This window comes from Balaenoptera borealis (genome assembly GCF_965194805.1).
Source record: "Balaenoptera borealis genome assembly, chromosome: 13".
In the NCBI taxonomy this organism is placed as follows: Eukaryota; Metazoa; Chordata; class Mammalia; order Artiodactyla; family Balaenopteridae; genus Balaenoptera; species Balaenoptera borealis.
Window position 1 is genome coordinate 35,275,587 of NC_138870.1, and position 23,126 is coordinate 35,298,712.

At 34.7% G+C, this 23,126-nt stretch overlaps 1 protein-coding gene across 6 annotated transcripts in view; it reads right to left on the reverse strand.

Moving 5' to 3' along the window:
* Nucleotides 1–23,126, reverse strand: part of YAF2 (YY1 associated factor 2) — a 65,843-nt gene that overhangs the window by 38,335 nt on the left and 4,382 nt on the right. For 2 of the 6 annotated variants that reach the window (XM_082349500.1, XM_082349502.1), the window contains one exon: nt 3,779–3,911. The exons of 2 other annotated variants lie outside the window; for them this stretch is intronic. In XM_082349500.1, the coding sequence (XP_082205626.1) occupies nt 3,779–3,911 (133 nt within the window). Of the gene's footprint in view, nt 1–3,778; nt 3,912–22,697; nt 22,864–23,126 lie in introns of all 6 variants that reach the window. 2 more of the 6 variants (XM_082349503.1, XM_082349499.1) reach the window with 2 other exon arrangements.

The window sequence follows — 23,126 nt, forward strand, 5'->3', positions numbered from 1 at the left end:
AGTTTCTATGGATTTTCTTTTTCTTGTACAATTTTTGAATGATATTTTCCCTAGAAAACAGACCATTTCACCAGGTTTTTAAAATTTATATACACATAAATTAATAGTAATTTCTTATGGTTTTAAAAATTACAATTACTATTTGTAATTATATCCCATTTTATAACTTTATTATTTGTGTCACCTGCTTCTTGGTGAGTACTTCCAGAACTTAATCAACTGAAAAGAACCAGCTTCAATTTGAATGAACATTGCTACTATTTCTATTGTTGATTACTTTCTATTTCATCAAATTCTACTTTTATTTTCATTTCCTCTTTCCTTCTTTCTTTGGTTTTACTTTTTACTTTTTTTAGTTTTTTGAGCTGTATATCCGGGTCACTTATTTTCTTTCAACCTAATACATGCATTTAAGGTTATACGTTTACCCCTAAGCACCACTTTTCTTATATCCCTCAAGTTTTGATACAATGCTTTTGTTGTGATTCAGTTCTAATTATTTCATAATTTCCACTGTTTTTTTTAATCCTTCAAAATTCTTAGTCATCTTTTCTTCAATATTGCTTCTCTACAATTCTCTGTATTCTCTCTTCTGCAACTCTAATTAGACATACGTTGGAGCTTTTCAATCTATTCCTAAGGTGTCTTAGTTTTTCTTTTATATTTTTCATCTCTTTATCTCCCTGTACTCTAGTCCTGGAAGAGTTAACCAGTTTTATCTTGAAATTAACAACTTCTCTCTTTAGCTACATCTAATCTTCTATTTTGCCCAATGATTTTTTTAAAATTTATTTATTTATGTTTGGCTGCATTGGGTCTTTGTTGCTGCATGTGGGCTTTCTCTAGTTGCGGTGAGCATGGACTACTCTTCGTTGCAGTGCACGGGCTTCTCGCTGTGGTGGCTTCTCTTGCTGCGGAGCACGGGCTCTAGGCGCGCGGGCTTCAGTAGTTGCGGCGCACGGGTTTAGTTGCTCCGTGGCATGTGGGATCTTCCCAGACCAGGGATCGAACCCGTGTGCCCTGCATTGGCAGGCAGATTCTTAACCACTGCACCACCAGGGAAGTCTCCCAATGATTATTTTATAACTAGATATATTTTTCATTTTCAAGGTTTCAATTGGTTAATTTATATATCTACATATATTTTTTTCTTGATTGCTCTTATTCAATTATAATGGAATATGCTCTGAATAATAAAAAAGGAACAGATATACTTTAATCTAATATACTTTTAGGTGAAATGTTCTTTGAAAAGTTCTCCATTATAAAATTCTTCTTTAATGTAAAAAAAAAAAATACTTCTTAAGAGCTCTCTTGACTGCTGTTCTACCGAATGTTATCCCACTGTGCCTACCTGCATCAAGGCACGGAAAGAATAAGTCCTATTATTGCCATTTTAGAATTAGAGAAACTGAAGCACAATAAAGTTCTTTATAAAATACTTTCTCCCCAACTTTTCTTTGAAAAATATCAGAGCCACAGAAAAGTTGAAAGTACAATGTATACCACTGTACCCTTCACCTAGATTTAAAATTGTTAAAATTTTCCAGATCTGCTCTCTCTCTCCTTTTCTCTCTCTTTACATACAAATATCACCACATCCAGATACCCACACAGTTTTCTTCTGAACTCATCATGATATTTCACTTCTAAATATTTCAGCATGCATCTCTAAAGAACAAGGGCATTCTCATACCATATCACACTAAAAAAACCAGGAGACTGAAGAGTCGGCAGATTCAAATCAAACACTTAAATCATCTGACTAACTGTTCTTCATTTTGGCTTGTCTAATTGGACCTGAAGTGGTTCTCTGGTGATTATTTAGAAGTGACACTCAATCTGTCAAAAAGCACTTCCTTCCTTCAGTGACCTTGAAATCAGATTTCATTTACTGCTTCATCAGACAGGAATCTTAAATCCAAGCATTTCTGAAAAAATCAAGCAATAATCTTCTAAGATATTCCAACCTCAAAAATCAAGTATACTACTACACAGAGTCTTAAAGTGAATACAATCAAATTAACACTCTCAAAGCTATACATTCTTTTCTAATGTGCAATGGAAGTTTAATAAAGTGTATTAAACAATTATAATTTCACTATACCAGCTGTGAAGGAAAAAAGTTGTTGTTCTTAAGAAAAATATACAGTACAAACAGGATTGATTAGCCAAATGAACCCGTTTTATAAATGAAAGAACTGGCAAGTATATTTGTGATTCTACATGAAAACTAATTTTTCAATGGGCACGATCTAATCTCAGTCACTAATGTTAGGAAGTAAGATAAAACACAATAAAATCCTATCCTTGCTCTCAAAGACCACACAAGTCAGCTTAAGAGTTTTACATCAGAAGAAATAACAATCAATACAACTTGAAGCTAATATTTAAAGCTAAACTGTGTCATACAGATAAGAATTATACCTACAATCACAGAAATATTTAAGATCAAACTACAATCAAATAACAGCTAATAAGAGAAGTTACTATGTGCCACTAAGCACTGTTCTAAGTACATTCCAAGAATTAGTTAATTCAATCCTCATAACAATCTCATTTTTCCACTGAAGAAGCAGAAATAACAGAGATGCCAGCATAAAAGGATTTATGTAAGGGGTAGGACCTGACCTCAACCTTAAAGTACAGAGAAGAAGAATGAAAAGAGGGTCATTTCAAGAAAATGGAAAAGCACAAGCCAAACCATAAATATGAGAAGTATCCTGGTAAGACCAAAACGAAAGTTTCAAATTGAAGAAATTAAGGCTGGATAAATAGGATGGGATTAGATTATGGGAGGCCCTAAGTGCCCAGCAAATGGATGAAATTTTATAAAACAGCAAGAGCACAGCACCACTACAGGTCTTTATGTGCTATAAGTGGTCTTTTAAAAATGGTAACCTGGTAACAATGCAGAATGAGTGAGAGAGAAATGGGAAGCAAGGAACTCTGTCCAATTCTAACATTTACATAAATAAATCGGGTTGGTACATGAGGAATCACAGAGCTCATAGTGAACCAACTATGTCACCCCTTCACATCAATAAGCCAATCCATTATGAACAATGAAGTGGTAAGTATAATTGCAACATACCCTGAATTATTTCCAAATATACCTTCAACGATATTAAAAGGTACATTGAAAACTAGGTCAGTAAGAAGTAAAACTATGCTTGCTGTTCAGTACTATGCCAAAAGAATTTGGCCGAATTTGACATAAGCAGAAATTTTACAGTACAAGTATCTACTCCAATAAAACAAACATCACAAATAAAGGCATTAAAATAATTCAACATATAGCTTCCTCACACTGCTTTAGAACTATTACACTATTTATCAAAAGGTAATATTTAATTTTTATAAACAGCTATTATGTAAATGTATACTTTAAAATTAATGTCACATTTATTCATATACCCGTTAAGAACTAGGTATTTATCATCCATACAATAAATTCTATAATCCACATCAAACTTACAAAAAGAAGCTATCCCAAACAACTTCCTCTCTTTGTAATTAAATGAACTCCTAAAGAGAAGAAATGTGGGAAAAAAATCTTAAGTCTGTGAAAACTAGATTACTTACCAGCAACTTGAGTTATCCTATTGGGTCTTTTCCCTCACAGATCCACCTCTCTTGCCCTTCTGTCCAGCATGAGAATCTTCCTGATGGGCATCCACTGGAACTGAGGGGGCATGCAGTACAGACGCATATGTAAGAAAGTTGGGGGGAGGGCATTTGGGAGATGCTAGAGACATGCTTCAGTGTGCTCGCTTACCTTCCTGAAATTGGAAATTTCAACGGTCCCTTGGTCCTCGAGGCATTCACAATAACTTCAAAGAATGTGGATCTGTGGAGATTACCCAATAGGAGAACTCCAGTTACTGGTAAGTGATCCAGCTTTTTCTTCTCTATCAGAATAAGAAAATTATTTAAATTTATTTGAGATTATTAATACATGTAGAACTACAGGGGACAGAGTTGTAAATTCATCAGATTATTATATATGAATGCACCAAAGTAAATACAGAAACAATGTGCTAACTATGAGGTCAACAGAAACTTCTGGCATTATCAGAAACACAAGGAAAAGAAAATGATTTGAATGATTTCATTTTAAAATCTCCACTGTAACAACAGCTATATTTTAATATATAAAAAATGAGCTATCAGACTATTCTATCTCACTAAAACACCACCATCATTTTTTAATATTAGTAAAGGATAATTAGTTGATCAAAATCTACCATTTCTTAACTAGCCATTGTCACTAACATTGCTTGAATTTTGGTGTAGAGGCCACCACAGTGGATTAACAATCTGTAAGACTTCAGATAAAAAGCATCAATGCAATTCCCATTCATCACTCAGTAAGTCTTTAAAATAACCATTTGTCACCTACAACCAACCAACCACATACACATATATAAGTATGTCCACAAAAAAAAAAAAAAGTATGCCAGGCCACTGATAAACAATGATGCTGATTTTAATGTAAATACTTGTACAAAGTAGTACAGTAATATTTTTGATTAACTGTTATATTTTTTATTTTTATAGCAATAAATTATTTTATTTTACTTACTTTCCATTTCATTTATTTTTTTTTACATCTTTACTGTAGTTGCTTTACAATGTTGTGTTAATTTCTGCTGTATAACAAAGTGAATCAGCTATATGTATACATATATCCCCATATCCCCTCCCTCTTGCATCTCCCTCCCACCCTCCCTATCCCTCCTCTCTAGGTGGTCACAAAGCACCAAGCTGATCTCCCTGTGCTATGCAGCTGCTTCCCACTAGCTACCTATTTTACATTTGGTAGTGTATATATGTCAATGCTACTCTCTCACCTCCTCCCAGCTCCCCCTTCCCACCCACCCCCCATGTTATACTTTTTAAATTGGACCTGTCACTGAAAAACAAAAATCTATTTCTAACAGAAGAAAAGTCTCCTCAACAGAACTTTATTTCAGGTTCACATGAAGACTGCCTTTACCTTTAACTCAATACATATTAATCAGGTACATGTTCATTTTAATGTGCTAGAGCAGTGATGACTTCAAACACTAGGTCTTACTGAAGATACAGATATGTTTCAGTTATAGTCTTCCCTGCTACCATTATGCTCCTATTTAATAATTATTCCTTACCTTCAAGAAACATATGGTTTCATGGTTCTTCGTTCTATACAAAAAATTAAAGATAACGTATAGCTTTTCCTTTGTTTTAAGAGTAAACAGGATAAAATGGTGTATAAAATCATTACTCAACAAAAACAAACTGAAAATGTAATTCTAATGAAAATCTTAAGTTTCAATCTTGTTATAAGGTAATATTTGTATTTAGTAAAGGTTGACAGCACCATGTCAACTGATTTTTCCTAGATTCCCACTTAAAGATACAAATTGTCTTGGATAGGTTATACCCATTTTTATATAAATCTGAGTTTTAAAAAATAATAGTAATTAATGCATTAGCTTTTTTTTTTTGGATGAGTCAGGATCCTTTGTTTTTATTTTTTTTACTTTTTTTTAACATCTTTTTTGGAGTATAATTGCTTTACATTGTTGTGTTAGTTGCTGCTGTATAACAAAGTGAACCAGCTATACGTATACATATATCCCCATATCCCCTCCCTCTTGCATCTCCTTCTCACCCTCCCTATCCCACCCCTCTAGGTGGTCACAAAGCACCCAGCTGATTTCCCTGTGCTATGCAGCTGCTTCCCATTAGCTATCTATTTTACATTTGGTAGTGTATATATGTCAATGCCACTCTCTCACTTCAACCCAGCTTACCCTTCCCCCTCCCCGTGTCCTCAAGTCCATTCTCTATGTCTGCATCTTTACTCCTGTCCTGCCCCTAGGTTCTTCAGAACCTTTTTTATTTTAGATTCCATATATATGTGTTAGCATACGGTATTTGTTTTTCTCTTTCTGACTTACTCCACTCTGTATGACAGACTCTAGGTCCATCCACCTCACTACAAATAACTCAATTTTGTTTCTTTTTATGGCTGAGTAATATTCCATTGTATATATGTGCCACATCTCCTTTATCCATTCATCTGTCAATGGACACTTAGGTTGCTTCCATGTCCTGGCTATTGTACATAGTGCTGCAATGAACATTGTGGTACATGACTCTTTTTGAATTATGGTTTTCTCAGGGTATATGCCCAGTAGTGATATTGCTGGGTCATATGGTAGTTCTATTTTTAGTTTTTTAAGGAACCTCCATACCGTTCCCCATAGTGGCTGTATCAATTTACATTCCCACCAACAGTGCAAGAGGGTTCCCTTTTCTCCACACCCTCTCCAGCATTTATTGTTTGTAGATTTTTTTCGATGATGGCCATTCTGACTGGTGTGAGGTGATACCTCATTGTAGTTTTGATTTGCATTTCTCTAATGATTAATGATGTTGAGCATTCTTTCATGTGTTTGTTGGCAATCTGTATATCTTCTTTGGAGAAATGTCTATTTAGGTCTTCTTCCTATTTCTGGATTGGGTTGTTTGTTTTTTTGATATTGAGCTGCATGAGCTGCTTAATGCATTACCTTTTAAATGACCCATTCAGGCAAACAGGGGCACTACACAGACCTCAATTTCTAACTGTAATACAGAGATAAATGCCAAAAGGGCTATCTAGTTAACTAGATTCCTAGTTAACATCTATTCCCTGAAAAGTAAGCAAGTACATGGCATGAAGGTCCTACGTGTTTGGATTGATGCAACAGATACAGGAGCAATAATCCAAATATTTTATCCTTACGGTATAAGCTAGTATAAAAGTTGTCATTAAGAACTAAATGATAATTTCCAATTTTAATTTATAGCAACACATGCAGTCTCCATTTAGACTCAGATCTTATGAATTGAAAATAAAATCAAATGCATTTTTAAAAATAATTTGAGAATCAAAATATCTTGAAAATATCTTAAGGTAAACAAAAGGTTCACTTAAGAGACCAGAATTCAAAGCTGTTTGTTGTTGTTATCATAGCATAAGCTCAACTAAGATGGATTTTATCAGAACAGCTGAGAAAAGACATTCCAGAAATTAGGATACTCTATTCAAAAGTATCCTCTGGAAGCTCTAATAATTGTAACGCCCATCCACAAAAAGGTACTCCTTAGTAATCAAGAACCTAATCAAGTGTTTCACTAATGAGAACCTACTGCATAAAATCAATTTGAACTTTTGAAAAAACTGTTCAAAAAAAAAGGGGGCTTCCCTGGTGGCGCAGTGGTTGAGAATCTGCCTGCCAATGCAGGGGACACGGGTTCGAGCCCTGGTCTGGGAGGATCCCACATGCCGCGGAGCAACTAGGCCCGTGAGCCACAATTACTGAGCCTGCGTGTCTGGAGCCTGTGCTCCGCAACAAGAGAGGCCGCGACAGTGAGAGGCCCGCGCACCACGATGAAGAGTGGCCCCCACTTGCCGCAACTGGAGAAAGCCCTCGCACAGAAACGAAGACCCAACACAGCCATAAACAAACAAATAAATAAATAAATAAATAAAAACCCAAAGTTTAAAAATAAAAAAAAAAGAGTTAGCTAACTTTCACTTCCACTACTACCCATTAGTTTAGACATTATATTTTGGCCGGAAGCAACTTAAATTACAATTGGTTTTGTGATTCCAAGTACATTATTTTCTAACTTTCAATTAAGATTTAAAATTCTAATGTAAGGTATTATAGCTGTGGAAAGTTGTTCGTGGTAAATCCTGGACTTGAAATCCTTTAGCAGTGTAATAAAATTCAACATCATACATATATTCACACGTATTTCAGTGACATTATTGATGGTTCATAAATATGGGGGGGGATGTGTGTACCTCAGTTAACCAAAATGAGGTCAAAGGTGAATTACACACTTACTTACTAAAAAATGTTATTTACAGAAACTGTCATCCTTTTCTGCTCCTTAAACAGCTCATCAGATAATCCGCTTCTTAAAGTTTCCTTTCCTTCAGCCTTATCCACTACTTAGCTCTACATGAACCCATAAAGAAACAAACAAAAACAGTACTATTTTCTTGTTAACATAAATTAACCTAAAATCAAGATGGAAAAAACTGTATTTATCTGTAAAATAGGGGTAACAGCAGAACCTACTTCATAGAACAATTGTGAGGATTAAGTTAATAAAAATATAAGTAATGCATTTAAAAACCATGCCTGGAATCTAACCATATATCAAATTGTAACATAACCACCCAGAAAGGGAATTATTTTCAAATGGTTTTATATATCTTTAAAGAACTATTAAAAAAATTCTAAGTTTAGAGATTTAGTGTTTGTATTAATTTTGGTACAGCTGGCTCTCTGTATCCAGGGGTTCTGCATCCACAGATTCAACCAACCATACATCAAAAATATTCGGAAAAAAAATTCCACAAAATTCCAAAAAGCAGAACATGCTAACAACTATTTACATAGCATTTACATTGTATTAGGAATTATAAGTAACCCAGAGATGATTTAAAGTATATGGGAGGATGTATGCAGGTTTATGTGCAACTCCTACACCATTTTAGTAAGGGACTTGAGCATCTTCAGATTTTGGTAACCAAGAGGGTCCCAGAACCAATCCCCCATAGATACCAAGGGATGACTGTACTATAATTTTGAGACTATATTCTTTATATTGCAAGATAAAGAAAATAAGTAATTTATGGTATTGATCAGGAATCACGATGTGCAGCATGAAAGAGATACAAAAACACATTAATATTAAAAGAAGTGCAAATACCACTTGTACAAAAATACATATAATTTGGAAATAGTTAAGAAAACATTCTAGACAGTAGTTACTAAGTAAATCACTATCATTATCCTACCAATATATAAATTATATCTGCTAATATTACAAAATCAGCCATTCCATTAGATTTACTAGTAAAGAAAGCTCCTCAGACCGTTAAAGTTGCCAGAAACATTTACACAAATCATTTTCCATGTTCCAATACCTGATTTTTATTTGTAAGCTAGAATTTTAGAACTGCAACTGCTGACAAATTCTAAAAGGAAAGTATGAGAAAAATAGTACATATTCATGTTCTTGACTGACATTAGATGGTAAAGATACTAATATTCAATCTGTTCAGAAAAGCTGAAGTGGAGGGATGCTAGCAGGTAAGCTCTAGGTCCCTAGAACCCCTGCTCTGGACAGAACAGCTCTCCATTTATCTATTTTATATTTTGGGTTGCCTCCATAAGCTTCCCTTTCAGGAAAGAATTCTGCAACAACCACAAAAAGTTTTAAACTTCAAAGGACCGTGTGATAAGCAGCCTTTAAGATGGTCCACATTGATCCCACCTCCTGGTATGCATGCCCCTCTGTAATCTCCTCCCTCTGAGTATGGGCTGGATTTAGTGACTCACTTCTAAGGAACAGAATTTGGCATTAGTAATGGATGTCACTCCCAAAATTAGGTTATAAAAAGACAGTGGCTCCCGTTTTGGTGACTTTCACCCAGATATCTTGCTTTGGGGTAAGCAAGCTGCCATGTTGTGAGCAGCCCCATGGAGAGGCCCACATGACCAATAAATTAATGCATCCGGCCAACAACCAGAGTCCTGAGGCCTGCCAACAGCTGGAAGCAGGTATTCTAAGGCCTGCCGACAACGCTGAGTGAGCTTAGATGTGGATCCTCCCTCAATTGAGCCTGAGAGATCCTGAGCCAGAACCACCTGCTAAACGGCTTCTGAATTTTTGACAAGGAAGGAAAGAAGGAAGAAAGGAAGGAAGGGAGAGAGGGAGGGAGGGAGAGAAGATAATAAATGCTGATTGTTTTTGGCCACTGAGTTTTGTGGTAATTTGTTATACAGCAACAGGTAACTAATATGGAAAGCATTACAAAGTAATTAGTATTAAGCTAAAAGTTGCAAAGTGAATATTAATTATGTTCCTAAAAAGGAACTCACAGAAAATATGAGTTAATGGGTGGGGGCCCAATTTGGAATTTGGTTCTTGGTTTTTAGGTCCAAAAATTCAACCTAAAGCTAAAGCAGATAAGACTCAACTGAACTATACCAACCAACCTCCTCAAACTGATTAATAAATCACACGCCACCTTCCAGGGCATTTCTTTCCCAACAAATCTGGACGGAACCAAAGCATTACAAAGAATTGCATAATGCACACAGTCTAAGTGTGCGGCAGCCCTGAAAACTGGTTGTTGTGTCTACAAGCTACTTTTTTTAATTGAAATTTTTTAAAGTTTAAGATGCAGTTAACTTAAATATAAAGAAGCCTACATTACTACAACCCCAGGATAAAACACCATTCTAGCAACCGTCAAATAACATCTCTCACTTCCTACCACCTCCTGTACTATGCTAAACACTAACCAATTGGCTATGTGGTTTTTCTTTTTATATCATTTTATGTTCTAGTCATTCTTCCTAAGGATACCTTAATCACATTAATTGATCTTCAACAATATTTTGATCTTCCTAATATGACAAATACCCTAGTCCCATAATTAAGCACCACATTTTATAAACCATATCTGGTATCATGGGATACTTCTGTAAAAAAGTAATACCCTCTATTCTTAATAGTTTCTAGTTCAAGGAAATATTTTCCTGATCCTAGTCCAAAATGTGAGAAGCATTAGTCCTTCCTTAGCTAATTATAGTTAGTATCCAAGTTAAAGATCGGTTGGCCAAAAGGTTCGTTCGGTTTTTTCCATAAGATGGCTCTAGTAGCACTTAGTTGTCTTTAACTTCATTCGAAACAATTTTGTTAGACTGTATGTGACAGCTGTCATATCAGCGTTCATTTTAAAAAAAGACTTATTAAATTGGTGAATTTCTGTGTGGCCATTTTAATACTGAAGATGGAAGAAAATAAGCAACATTTTTGGCATATTATGCTTTATTATTTCAAGAAAGGTAAAAACACAACTGAAACACACAAAAAAGATTTGTGCAGTTTTCTGAAGTTTCATGCTGGAGATTTCTCACTGGACGATGCTCCACGGTCAGGGAGACCAGTTGAAGTTGATCAAATCGAGACATTAATTGAGAACAATCAACGATATACCACGCAGGAAATAAGCCAACATACTCAAAATATCCAAATTAAGCGCTGAAAAACATTTGCATCAGCTTGGTTATGTTAATCGCTTTGATGTTTGGGTTCCACGTAAGTTAAGTAAAAAAAAACCTTCCTGACCGTATTTCCACATGAGATTCTCTACTGAAACATAATGAAAACATTCCATTTTAAAAACAAATTGTGACAGGCAATGAAAAGTGGATACTGTACAATAATGTGGAACAGAAGAGATCGTGGGGCAAGCGAAATGAACCACCACCAACCACACCAAAGGCCGGTCTTCATCCAAAGAAGGTGATGTTGTGTATATGGTGGGATTGGAAGGGAGTCCTCTATTATGAGCTCCTTCTGGAAAACCAAACAATTAATTCCAACAAGTACTGCTCCCAATTAGACCAACTGAAAGCAGCACTTGACAAAAAGCGTCTGAAATTAGTCAACAGAAAACGCATAACCTTCCATCAGGATAACACAAGACCGCATGTTTCTTTGATGACCAGGCAAAAACTGTTACAGCTTGGCTGAGAAGTTCTGATTCATCCGCCGTATTCACCAGACATTGCACCTTCAGATTTCCACTTATTTCAGTCTTTACAAAATTCTCTTAATGGACAAAATTTCAATTCCCTGGAAGACTGTAAAAGGCACCTGGAACAGTTCTTTGCTCAAAAAGATAAAAAGTTTTGGGAAGACAGAATTATGAAGTTGCCTGAAAAATGGCAGAAGGTAGTGGAACAAAAGGGTGAATACGTTGTCTGATAAAGTTCTTGGTAAAAATGAAAAAACATGTCTTTTATTTTTACTTAAAAACCAAAGGCACTTTTTGGCCAACCCAATACACAAAAATAACAGCTAACAATACTCTGAATGCCAACAATTATGTCAACACGATAAGGAAATCTAACTCTTACTCTGCAGTTTCAAATTCTTTTTCTCACCTTTTCTGACCATAATATTAAAATTAATCTAAAGAGATTCTAAGCCCTGTATTAATTTTCAAATCAATTCTTAATAACTATCTCTAAAACATAAGTGCATATTCTTGATGTAAAACAGATTTATTTATTTATTTTTAAATAATTTTATTTATTTTATTTATTTTTATTTTGGCTGCATTGGGTCTTTGTTGCTGCACGTGGGCTTTCTCTAGTTGCGGCAAGTGGGGGCTACTCTTCATTGCATTGCGTGAGCTTCTATTGTGGTGGCTTCTCGTTGCAGAGCACGGGCTCTAGGCATGCGGGCTTCTGTAGTTGTGACTTGCGGGCTCTAGAGCACAGGCTCAGTAGTTGTGGCACACGGGCTTAGTTACTCTGCAGCATGTGGCATCTTCCCGGACCAGGGCTCGAACCCATGTCCCCTGCATTGGCAGGCAGATTCTTAACCACTGCGCCACCAGGGAAGTCCTGTAAAACTGATTTATAAAACAATGGCAAATTTTTCTAATATAATAAGTTTCAAATAGTCTGAGGTCAACAGTAATAGTGCAACCTACTGACTATATTCTAAATAATAACTTTGTTATTCAGCACTCATAAAATCTAAATTATGGACATTAAGTTAAATGAACTTACACTTCTCAAAAGAGATAACCCACAAGTGGGCTTATTAGAGCTTGTCTAGCATGGCATTAAAAGGTCACAAAATTATTTTTTGCCTTAAAAAAAAATCTGAATCATGGATAACATCAAATCCAATATACTCCACAATGACTACCACTTTACAGACCAAATATACTGTACAGTTTTATGAAAAGTGCTGTGATTTGCTTGGTTAGCTGATCTAATGTTATGATTCATTCCTTCTAAAAACAGAAGATAAGAACTTCTTCAAACTATACGCACTCCCTCGCAATTAACTATGCAGTTTTCCAAGAAAGCGTTCCAAGTTGTTGTACTTACCACTTAAAAAATTCTTGATACCAACATGGATCCAATTTTTTAAATTAATTCTATTAATTTCTATAACCAGGAGTTACCTGTAAAAATAGAGGCTTGGTGATATTTAGATAAGAATGCTCTAGATCATTAGAGCACTCTTCCTTGAAACAAGTTAGTTAGTAACATAATTTTACTCATCTCCTGACCTACCATTATTAACCTCCTTTATTAGATATAATTTAGAACTGTTGTAACTACCATGGAAAGCTTAGTGCAAGCACTATGCAGGATTACAATCTTGTTACAATTTAAAATATAAATGTTAATGCAACACTTGTTAAAATAAATATTATACAGAATGCAAAGGAAAAATTAAGATTCTGATGAAAGTAAAAGCCATTTGCCATGGCCAACCACATCCCCTCCTTTTGAAAATATTCTCCTCCCTCTATTCCCATAACATTACACTCTCCTGGGCTACTCACTCCCTACTTAATTTTTCTTTCTCCTCTATTTCTTTCTTCTTCTTTGTAGGATGCTCTTCTTCTACCACCACAAGGAAGTGATGATGTTTCTCAAGTTTCTGTCCTAGGTTCTCTTTTCTCATGCTGTTCTATCTATTCTCTCCTTGATCTGTCTAGATCTGTCTCACTCCCATGGCTTCAATTTGGTCATGTATGCTGATGACTAACAAACATATATTTATAGCCCTGATCTCCTTCCTAAGCTTAAGCCCCAAATATCCAACTGCCTCATAGATCCCCCTTCTCAGATTTCTCTCAGATGCTTGAAATTCAACAAACCTAAAAGTGAACCACTACCTTCCCCAAAACCTGTCCTTCCTCTTGTTTCCGGTCAGTGACAAGTACCACCATTTACCTAGCTGCATAATTAAGCCAGAATCCTGGGATTTATCCTCGATTCTTCCCTCTCTAAAACCCAACTTCCTATCTCTCACAACCATATCCAACCATCCATCAAGTCCTATACATTTTCTACTAAACATATCTAGAATCCATTCACTTCTCTCTCCTACTGGCATTATCCTTGTTTGGGCCACTATTGTCTCTTGCCTAGACTACTGCAACGGCTTCCACCAAATGGTTTCTCTACCGCTAGTTAAGATTCAACACAATAATCACAACTTAGAATAAAATGCTACTTGCTGTGGTTTCAACTATGCATTGTATCGATGACAAAAGAAAACATTTTTTAAACTGTTGAAAAAATTGAGTATGAAGGTAATTTAGGTTGACACAAGTTCTTTTATGAAGTAAATGGGCACAATTAGACATACTCTACCCAACTCACAGGCCGATGAAATGAAATGAAATGAAATGATGTAAATGTTCCTTAAAAACAAGTGGAAAACAGTTTAAAGCAACAACAGAATCAGATAAACGATAAAGAGACTTTGCAGTTCAGTTAAGCATTGTCAGTACCTACGCAAGACACAATGACAGACACTGGGATTTTTTATTAATATCATTTACAATTATTACCATTATTATTAACTAAAAACTATGTTAAGTTCCTTACATCATTTATCACATTTAATCATCACCACAAAGCCCTATGGTTATATGACCATAAATGGCATGGTGGGGATTTAAACTAAAATGTGATTCTGGACCGGTTGCGCTACTCTCAAGGAGATTACAGTTCAGGGAAGGAGAGAGAAACAAAATGAAATATTTTCAATACACTGTGTAAACATAATCATCACATTTTGCACATAATGCTTTAAGAGTAATTGAAAGGGCATTCATTCTGGCCTATGGATAAAGAAATGCTTCTTGAGAGAGATGATGCCTTGAGCAATCATAAAGAATAAGAAAGAAACTGTGGAGGATAAGAAAGTACAAAGCAGAGGAAATAATATAATAAACAACAAGACACTGTGGCCTAAAAAAGACCATGACCATGCCGTCTGACCATCCAACCTTGAAAGCAGACTTACTCTTTAACTCTGACAAACAGTTAAAAAAAAAAATGCTGCTTTTAACTATTCAATTCTTAAGTCTATATACACTGCTTACCACTATTACACTACCAAAGTACTTTCTAGATGCAAAAACTTTTACTGGTAAGGCCCAAATGTTTATGTGAAGTCCACATCAGCTTCACACACACACACACACATGAAGGGCAGAGAAGAAACAGGGAGAGAGGGAGGGAGGAAAGGAGGGTAAGAGGGTGAAAATATCCCTGAAGCAATTTGTGGAAGTATTATTTTTTAGTAGAAAACACTTATTCTTATGTTCTGGTTTTGTCAGTCACCCACTAGAACCCACACATTTGACAATAGGGACTGTTAAATATGGAAGTCTATTATTATATTACTACTCATGTATTTGACTGTTTCAGCTAATATTTTTTGAGGACTTACTGTATGCCAGGCACTGTGCCAAGTACTTTACAAGAATTATCTCATTTAATTCTCACAACAACACTTGGTTGTTATTATCATCTCCATTTTACAACTGAAAAAACAGGCTCAAAGTTAGTAACTTTCACAAGTTCACACAGCCAGTAAGTGTTGAGACTAATATATAAGCCCATATAGTTGAGCTCCAGAATCAAAACTCTTCACCACTATACTACATAATTGCAAGCAACTCATAAATATCGACATTCCTTTCTTTTTTTTGCTTTACATTATCATGAGTACACATAAAAATTAAAAACAAATACACAGTGGAAAAATAAAACTAGATATATTTTCCTGCACTAAAAACATGTATAATGAAATCCTACACAAGTGGAAGATGGCAAGATTACAATTAAAATGTAAATTACCAAGGAATATTACAGAAAAGTGCTGTGTGAATCAGAGACATTAAGTTTACGAAAAGTTGGCAACAAGGGAATACTGAGCAAATTTGATAACCACATTCATATAGATGATGAAATAGCCTTAAGTTTTATCAAAAAGTACAATTTGATGACATTATGAATTTAAAATATTTTTCATCTGTAAGTTGTACTGCTCATTACTCATCTAATCAATGATTATAGAGTCCTGGGCCTTATCAGCCTTGGTCTTAAAAAAGAAAGCAAAATGTCTAAGAAGATGGGTGAGAAAAAAGGAAAGGAACAGGGAAGAAGGGAGAAAGGAAAAAGGCTTTTCAAAGGGAAAAGCTTCAAATCTCCCCACCACTATACAAAACTCATTATTAGCGCTTCCCTTTGAAATGTGAGGCTAAGAAGTCCAGTCACAATTAATCCAACCTGTGCTGAGCAGAATTTGAGTGGTAGAAGGCTAAATGGATGGAACAGGGCAATGATTCTCAAAAAAAAAAGGTTTTAATAGCAAAACTCACTTAGGAAATAAAAATTAAGAGAAATCCTAACACATAAAATGTATAAGAGCATAGATGATCTGGCTGAAGTGGAGTGTGGGAACACAAAGTCCCACTTGTTTGCTCCTATTGGCAGCCACTGAGATAATTTCAGGAGATCTCGGGGCTCCAAAGAGCACAATTCAAAACCTCTGGGCCCTTCTGAGGGAAGGACAGCTCTCTCTACACCAAGAAACCTGTTACTTGACTCTAACTGGCAAACCCATCTTTCATCCTTACTCCCTTATTTCTGGCAACTTGCTCTCTCACAGGAGGCTTCCCAAAGCTGGCCCTGAAAGAACAGTACGGCTAAAGGAAAGGATGGCTGTGCGTTCAATACTGTGCTAACATCTCTCTGGCCTGAGAGATGTTATGATGGTGGGCATTCTTATTTTCCTCCTTATACTTTAGTATCTTCAATGAACATGTAACACTTTTATCATCAGAAAAAGAGTTATGATCTTAAAGAAATAAATAATTCTATCCCCCATGCCCAGGTTACTTATATTCACGCTTGAAACTACTACTTTATTCAGATTTACCTAAAACAGGAAAGATTTTCTAGTAAATAAAGAAATGAGAACATTTTAGAAAGTAGGCTAGGAGACTCTGGGCCCTGGGTAGACTAAAAGTAAATAACAAAGAAGGATGGAGAAAGATGAAAAAATGACCAAAACAACTTTGCCTACTTTGCAAATACACATAAAGCTCTACTTCCTGAGCAACTACTTCTCTGGCATTGAATATTATCTACTTGCTGCTGTTTTAGATTGCTCATTGCTAGTATATCCTATAAAGGATGATTTTGTGTAAAAGAACCCTGATCAGACTATAAAATATGTAAAGATGAAGTGATTTAACTCATGTCTAAAAACTGTCAGAGAACTGTACAAATTTTTTATCATACACACACATTCACATACACACATACAGTCAAATTTGTAATTTGTTATACTATTAGAGATTCTTAGAATTTATGTCACAAATAAAAGAGGGAAATAATATTTACTGGGATTTTTCTCCTAAGAAATACTATGATATCAAAGAGGTCAAGATATACAGCACAATAAACGTTATTGTAAAAGACATCAAAATGAAGTTTGACATTTTAACTTCAAAAATATTTCTTAAAATAGAGAAAACAATTGACTGTCATTTTGTTCTTCATTCACTATAGTGCTAGTGCAGATTTTAACATAAGTTCTTATATCAGTTGTAAGTAGTAGGTTTAATGTTAGAAGTTTTCAAGATGTACAGCACTAGATACAGGTATAATGAAATTTACAAGAAGAAATCCTTAAGAAGTTACTTGCTAAAAATTTGAATGCTACCACAGCAAGGTAATAAAAAGGACTTAGAAATCCAAACATTTGAACCTAGCACTAACCAGCTATTGACCTTGAACAGCTCAATCTTTCCAGGCCTGTTTTCTTACTTGTCAAGAGGCTACTAAGCTAGAGCCATGAGTTCCAACAAATAGAAAAGACCTCACCCAGCAGATTGCTATGCATTACCTGGCAGTTCTCTAAGACTGCAGCACAGCAAGAATCCTCCAGAGTTGAAAATCCCAGACGAAAGGGTTTGGAAACAACAGTGGCCTCAACAACTTCAAAAGTTTAAATACCAACATCTCTACCCCATACCCCTCAATATCTTCCCCCTGAAAATTATCTTATCTCTACCATTAAGGTTTCAAGAAATAAAAAATAGCCTGTCTCAGAAAATGACTAAACACTTTGGAAGCTCTTAAAAGGTTCCTTCCAGCTCTAAAATTCTCAGTAATTCTGTAAATTTCCATAATAAACAACATTACAGAACAAAATGCCTACTGAATCTTTTAAAACAGATGATTATCAACCACAGAGCATATATAACAAAAGGTAGAGATTTTAGCAATCATGAAAGCCAATAAACAAAACACTGTTAAGTGTTCAGTAAATATTTGTTAAATGAATAATTTAGTTTCAAAGTCACAATGACATAATATTTTACACACTTGTAAAACCACTAACATTACAAGTTATAAAAGATAATTATTTAACGAAAATGTGTCTTTAAAAAAAAAAACACCTAAGGTTTCATTGAATGAAAACTTGATACCCCAAAGAATGCTAATTTTTCTACCAAAGTATGTTGGCCGGATATCTAACCTTGAAGGAAAGAGGAATAAGCAAAGAAACCTAGAATAAGCATGTGCAGAATTCTAGAATTTTGTTCACTTCTGATAATTTATTTCCAATAATTCACACATGTATATAGGAGGGTTCTTTTCCAAATAATGACTTAACCTGTATCAGAATTCCAACTTTTTCAAAGCTTATTTAAAAAAATAATAATAATAACTTTTCCTTTCTAATACCTATATTTCTCTTTCAACAAACCTTTACTGAACACCTATTATTTCCCAGGCACTTAGTTAAACATCTTCGAAAAAGATAATGAAAAACTCATATTCCTCTTAAGAAACTCATAACGAGAGTAAATGCATACATCTAACAGAACTATAGTATGCTAAATGATAGAATAAAGGTAAGCATCACAAATTGACTTTGAGGAACTATTCATTCCAGGAAGAGAATACAGCCATCCTCCTCTCTCAGGTTAATTTGTCCCATTGAGAGAGAATACTCAGCTTCATGAAAAAGACAAAATCAATTCTGGGTTTATGAGGAAATGCTGAAGCTAGATAGAGATCACAATCAGAGATATCAACAAAAAACACAAAGGAAGGCAAGTTTGGGATGGGCTTAGGAGAATGTCACAGGGACTAGATATGTGAGCTGGATATTGAAGAATAAGCAGTTAATGAGGAAGGCAAAATAACAAATTCTAGAAAGATATCAATGACTAATCTTTTTAGCTTGACTGAACAATTAGAAATAGTAAAGAAGCACAAGATGAGGGAAAATTCCTTTTTTATTGAATGTCTGCCTATTTCTATAGTTATATAGGTGTCTGCTAATTTGTACAATTGATTTATCTTTAAAAGTAACATGTTCATAGATAAAATAATACTGTCTCAGTCATAAGGTAAAAATTACTTCCATTTGAATTATAATTAAATTTAATTCATTCCATTAATTTTAAATTCAGTGTAGTTCAAACAAATGCAGAATCTGAATTCTAAACTATTTTTCAATTAAACAATCTCAAATACTACAAATCTATGTTTAGTATATTTTAGTTTTTGATAGGCTCTTGACATCAACTATTTTAACTTTAAATATCATTTAATGGAGAACCCACAATTTAATAGAGTAATAAAATATATTTTATAATATGCTGTACTCTTTCATGACTTCAGTAGTTTAAGAGAAATACTTCTCATTTTCAGCTATACTATGTAAATTTCAGTAATCTAAATAACAAGACCTAAAGAAAAGGTTGTGAGGTAATAAATACATAATTTTCCAAAGTTATACCTTAAAAATGCTAAGGTATTCATGTACAATGTCATCCTTGAAATAATGCTACCACATGAAACTTATATAATGGTATATGTCAATACAAAAAATGACAAAGCTAAAAATGTTCTAAAACGGAGATAAAAGTTATATTTTCTCTTGTACACATACATGCTTTTAAGAATGTATATAAGAACAAATAAAATATGGTAAGACATGTGCTAAGTTCTTTATGTTTTTATTTAATCTTCAAAATAATCAAATACTGTGTTATAAAAATACTATTCCCATGTTTAAATAAAGACTCAGAATCACTCATCTCAGTTACTCATCTAACTGTAAAAATTGTGCTTTTAATCAAATAACACAGTATCAAAATATGAAGCAAAATTGTGAAAATAAAAATAATGCTGAATCAATAAATACCTACAAATTATGGACAAAATAATCTGGTAATATTGTTACAAATATAATCTCAAAAGTTATTGGAAAAGCAATGGCAGGTGGCAAATAGTAACAGTCAAATTTAAAAGAACATTAATTGACAAAGTTTAAATGCCTACAATGTTCCAGGTACTTTACTAGCTTCTGGGGATACCGAAGTGAGTAAGACAGTCCCTGCCTGGGAGAGCAGGCAAAAATCTAGACAGTACTGCATTCTCTAGAAATAATTATCTACACATACACATAGATACACTGAATCAACATGATAGTGGGGGTGGTGCAGGCATGATTGTAATCCCAGAGGATTTCTTTTAAGAAGTACCATCTGACAGAAATACTTGAGTACTGATGCAGCATAGGATTGGTTGGGATACACAGCAGGAACTGAAGCTAGCAAGGCAATCTAGGCATAGATTATTATGGCCTTGAACACCATGCTCAGGAGCTCAACTTTCAGTCAGTAGTCACTAGAAAGGTCTCAATTTTTTTTTTTTAAATACAGGGAGAACAACATAATCACACAGGTTTCAAAAAAAAAAAATACTGAAAATAATGTTAGCAGCATTCTGGAGAAGAGACCCATTTGTCCAATAATTCATGAGAGAAATGATACAGGCTTCTAAATTACAGTGATATAAATTGTAAAAAGGACAGATTTGAGAGCCAAGCCAAAAGAAGACTGGACACGAGGGATGACGATGAGTTAGAATCAAAGTTGAGAAAAAGATAGTTTCTAGCTTAGGTTAAAGAAAGTTTATGCCCCATACAAAATAAGGAATAGGGAAAAGAAGTCAAGTTTGGGTAGGCAGAAATTGATTTCAGAGATGTATAAGGAAAGCTAGGAAAAGGGAGTGTAAGAGATGTCAAGGAAGGAGAATTTCAATTTTTAAAAAAGGCTGCCAACATCAAATACTACTGAGGTGACATGGAAAGAAGACTAAGATTAGGTCCCTGAGTTTAACAACTAGGTCACTAGGTTATATCAGAGCTCTCACCCAACAAAGGATAAAGGAAAGGGAAAGAATGCCTGCCGAAGTAAACCTGCTGTATACAGAAACCAAAGCTAATAAGACTCTATGCCAATAGTGCATAAACTTTTTGGTCTCAGGATCTCTTTATACTCTCAAAAGTTAAAAGAGCTTTTGTTTATCTAGGTCTTATCTAAATTAAGAAATAAATTACTATATCGAAAATAAAAACTGATAAAAAAATTTAAATATAATTACTTCATTTTTAAAAAATCATATTTTAATATAAATAATATACTTTTATGAAAAAACCCTATATTTTCCAAAACAAAGATAACCTTGTGTGAAGAGTTGTAATTGTATATTTTTAGCGGTACTCAACTACCCAGCTTAACAGAAGACATCTGGATTGTCATATCTCCTTCTGCATTCAATTTGTTGCAATGTGTTGTTTTGTTGCAAGAATATGAAGAAAATCTCGACTCCCACAAATATGTGGTTGAGAAAGGGAGGAGTATTTTAATAGGCTTTTCAGATAATTGTGGATATTCTTCTTTCATACTAAATAAAAGCACAACAAAGAGCTGTTTCGCAAACGTTAGTTGCATATGAAATCTGGAAGCACGTCAATGAAGTTTTCATAGTGTTCCCTTAAAATCCACTGGTTTATTTTATACTTTGGATTATCTATGCATGGTTTTGTAACATCATACGTCAGTTATTGGGAAATACTGGTTTACTGAGTTATGCAAATTTTCCAAATGTTGACAAACCACATGATAAAATATCAGAAATTATATTCATTGATATAACCATCTGATATCATCTGTAAACTACTAGGAAGCTCTTAAGCTCACTGTAGTGGTTACAAGTTTTCAAAAATTCTAATTTTCACTTGAAAGCTCAATTTTTATCATTGGCAACAAATATTATCAATTGTTTTCCCCAAGTGACAAACTTACTGTGTTCATTTTTGAGAAAATTGCTAAATATCCGAGTCTGAATAACCACAGTTTGCCAGGCATTCTCTCAAATAAAAATAATGTTCTATGAAAGAAGCTAGTTCTGCTCAAAACTCAAACAACTACAAACAACTACAACTGCTCTCCCGCGACTCAACCACTTTAGTTTGGGATGCAGCAGGAGTGCTTTACTTGTACTTCCCAGTTCATCAGACAGAACATTAAGAAAGACTCAAGACTTGCTAAAATTAGTCATTTTTACTGCTTCATGAACAATATTCTTAAGTGAAACTAGCATTATTTTTACTGCATGTGCATGGCGGTGAAGATTACGATGAATATAGCAATGTGGTGCCACTGCTTTGATTTATGCTAAAGAGCCAGCAGTTTCACTCACCATTACCTCTGCACCACCTCCTCAAGTGTCAACAGTGAAAAAGGCAAATAACATCTTAGTATGATTATGAACTCCCTAAAAGGTCCTCAGGGACCCTCAGCGTTCATCAGATCACACTTTGAAAACCACTACTATCCAAACACTAATCACTTTCAAAATTTCTCTTAAACAATGAACCCGTGTGACTACTCTAACCCAAGATGTAGAGAGAAAAACAAACCAACCAACCTCCTAGAATAAGGAGTCTCTGAACAACACCTGTGGGGTAGCTGGAAAGGCTCCTCAGGTAAGGGAGGCTCAGAACTCTGCATTCTGAAAAACAGACTGACTGAGATGGTCCGCAATTCTTTCCTCACATTCTCACACCAAGGGTCTAGGAGAATCTGTGCCAAGCCTCAAATTAGAAGACAGAAAGCAAGTATGACAAGACAACAATGACACTGAAAAAGAGTTTTATCAGATGATAACTGGTTTAAGTTTCTTCAAAGTGTGAACTTTATATTGTTTACTTCCATTTTATAGAAGCTGAAATAACTCATTCTTTTTAACAACAGTCAGCTCCTAACCATAATACTTGTTCAATTATAAACACTATTTTTTTTAAACAAGAAAATTTCACCTCTTCAGCTCACACATAAAGATTTGCTAATACTACCT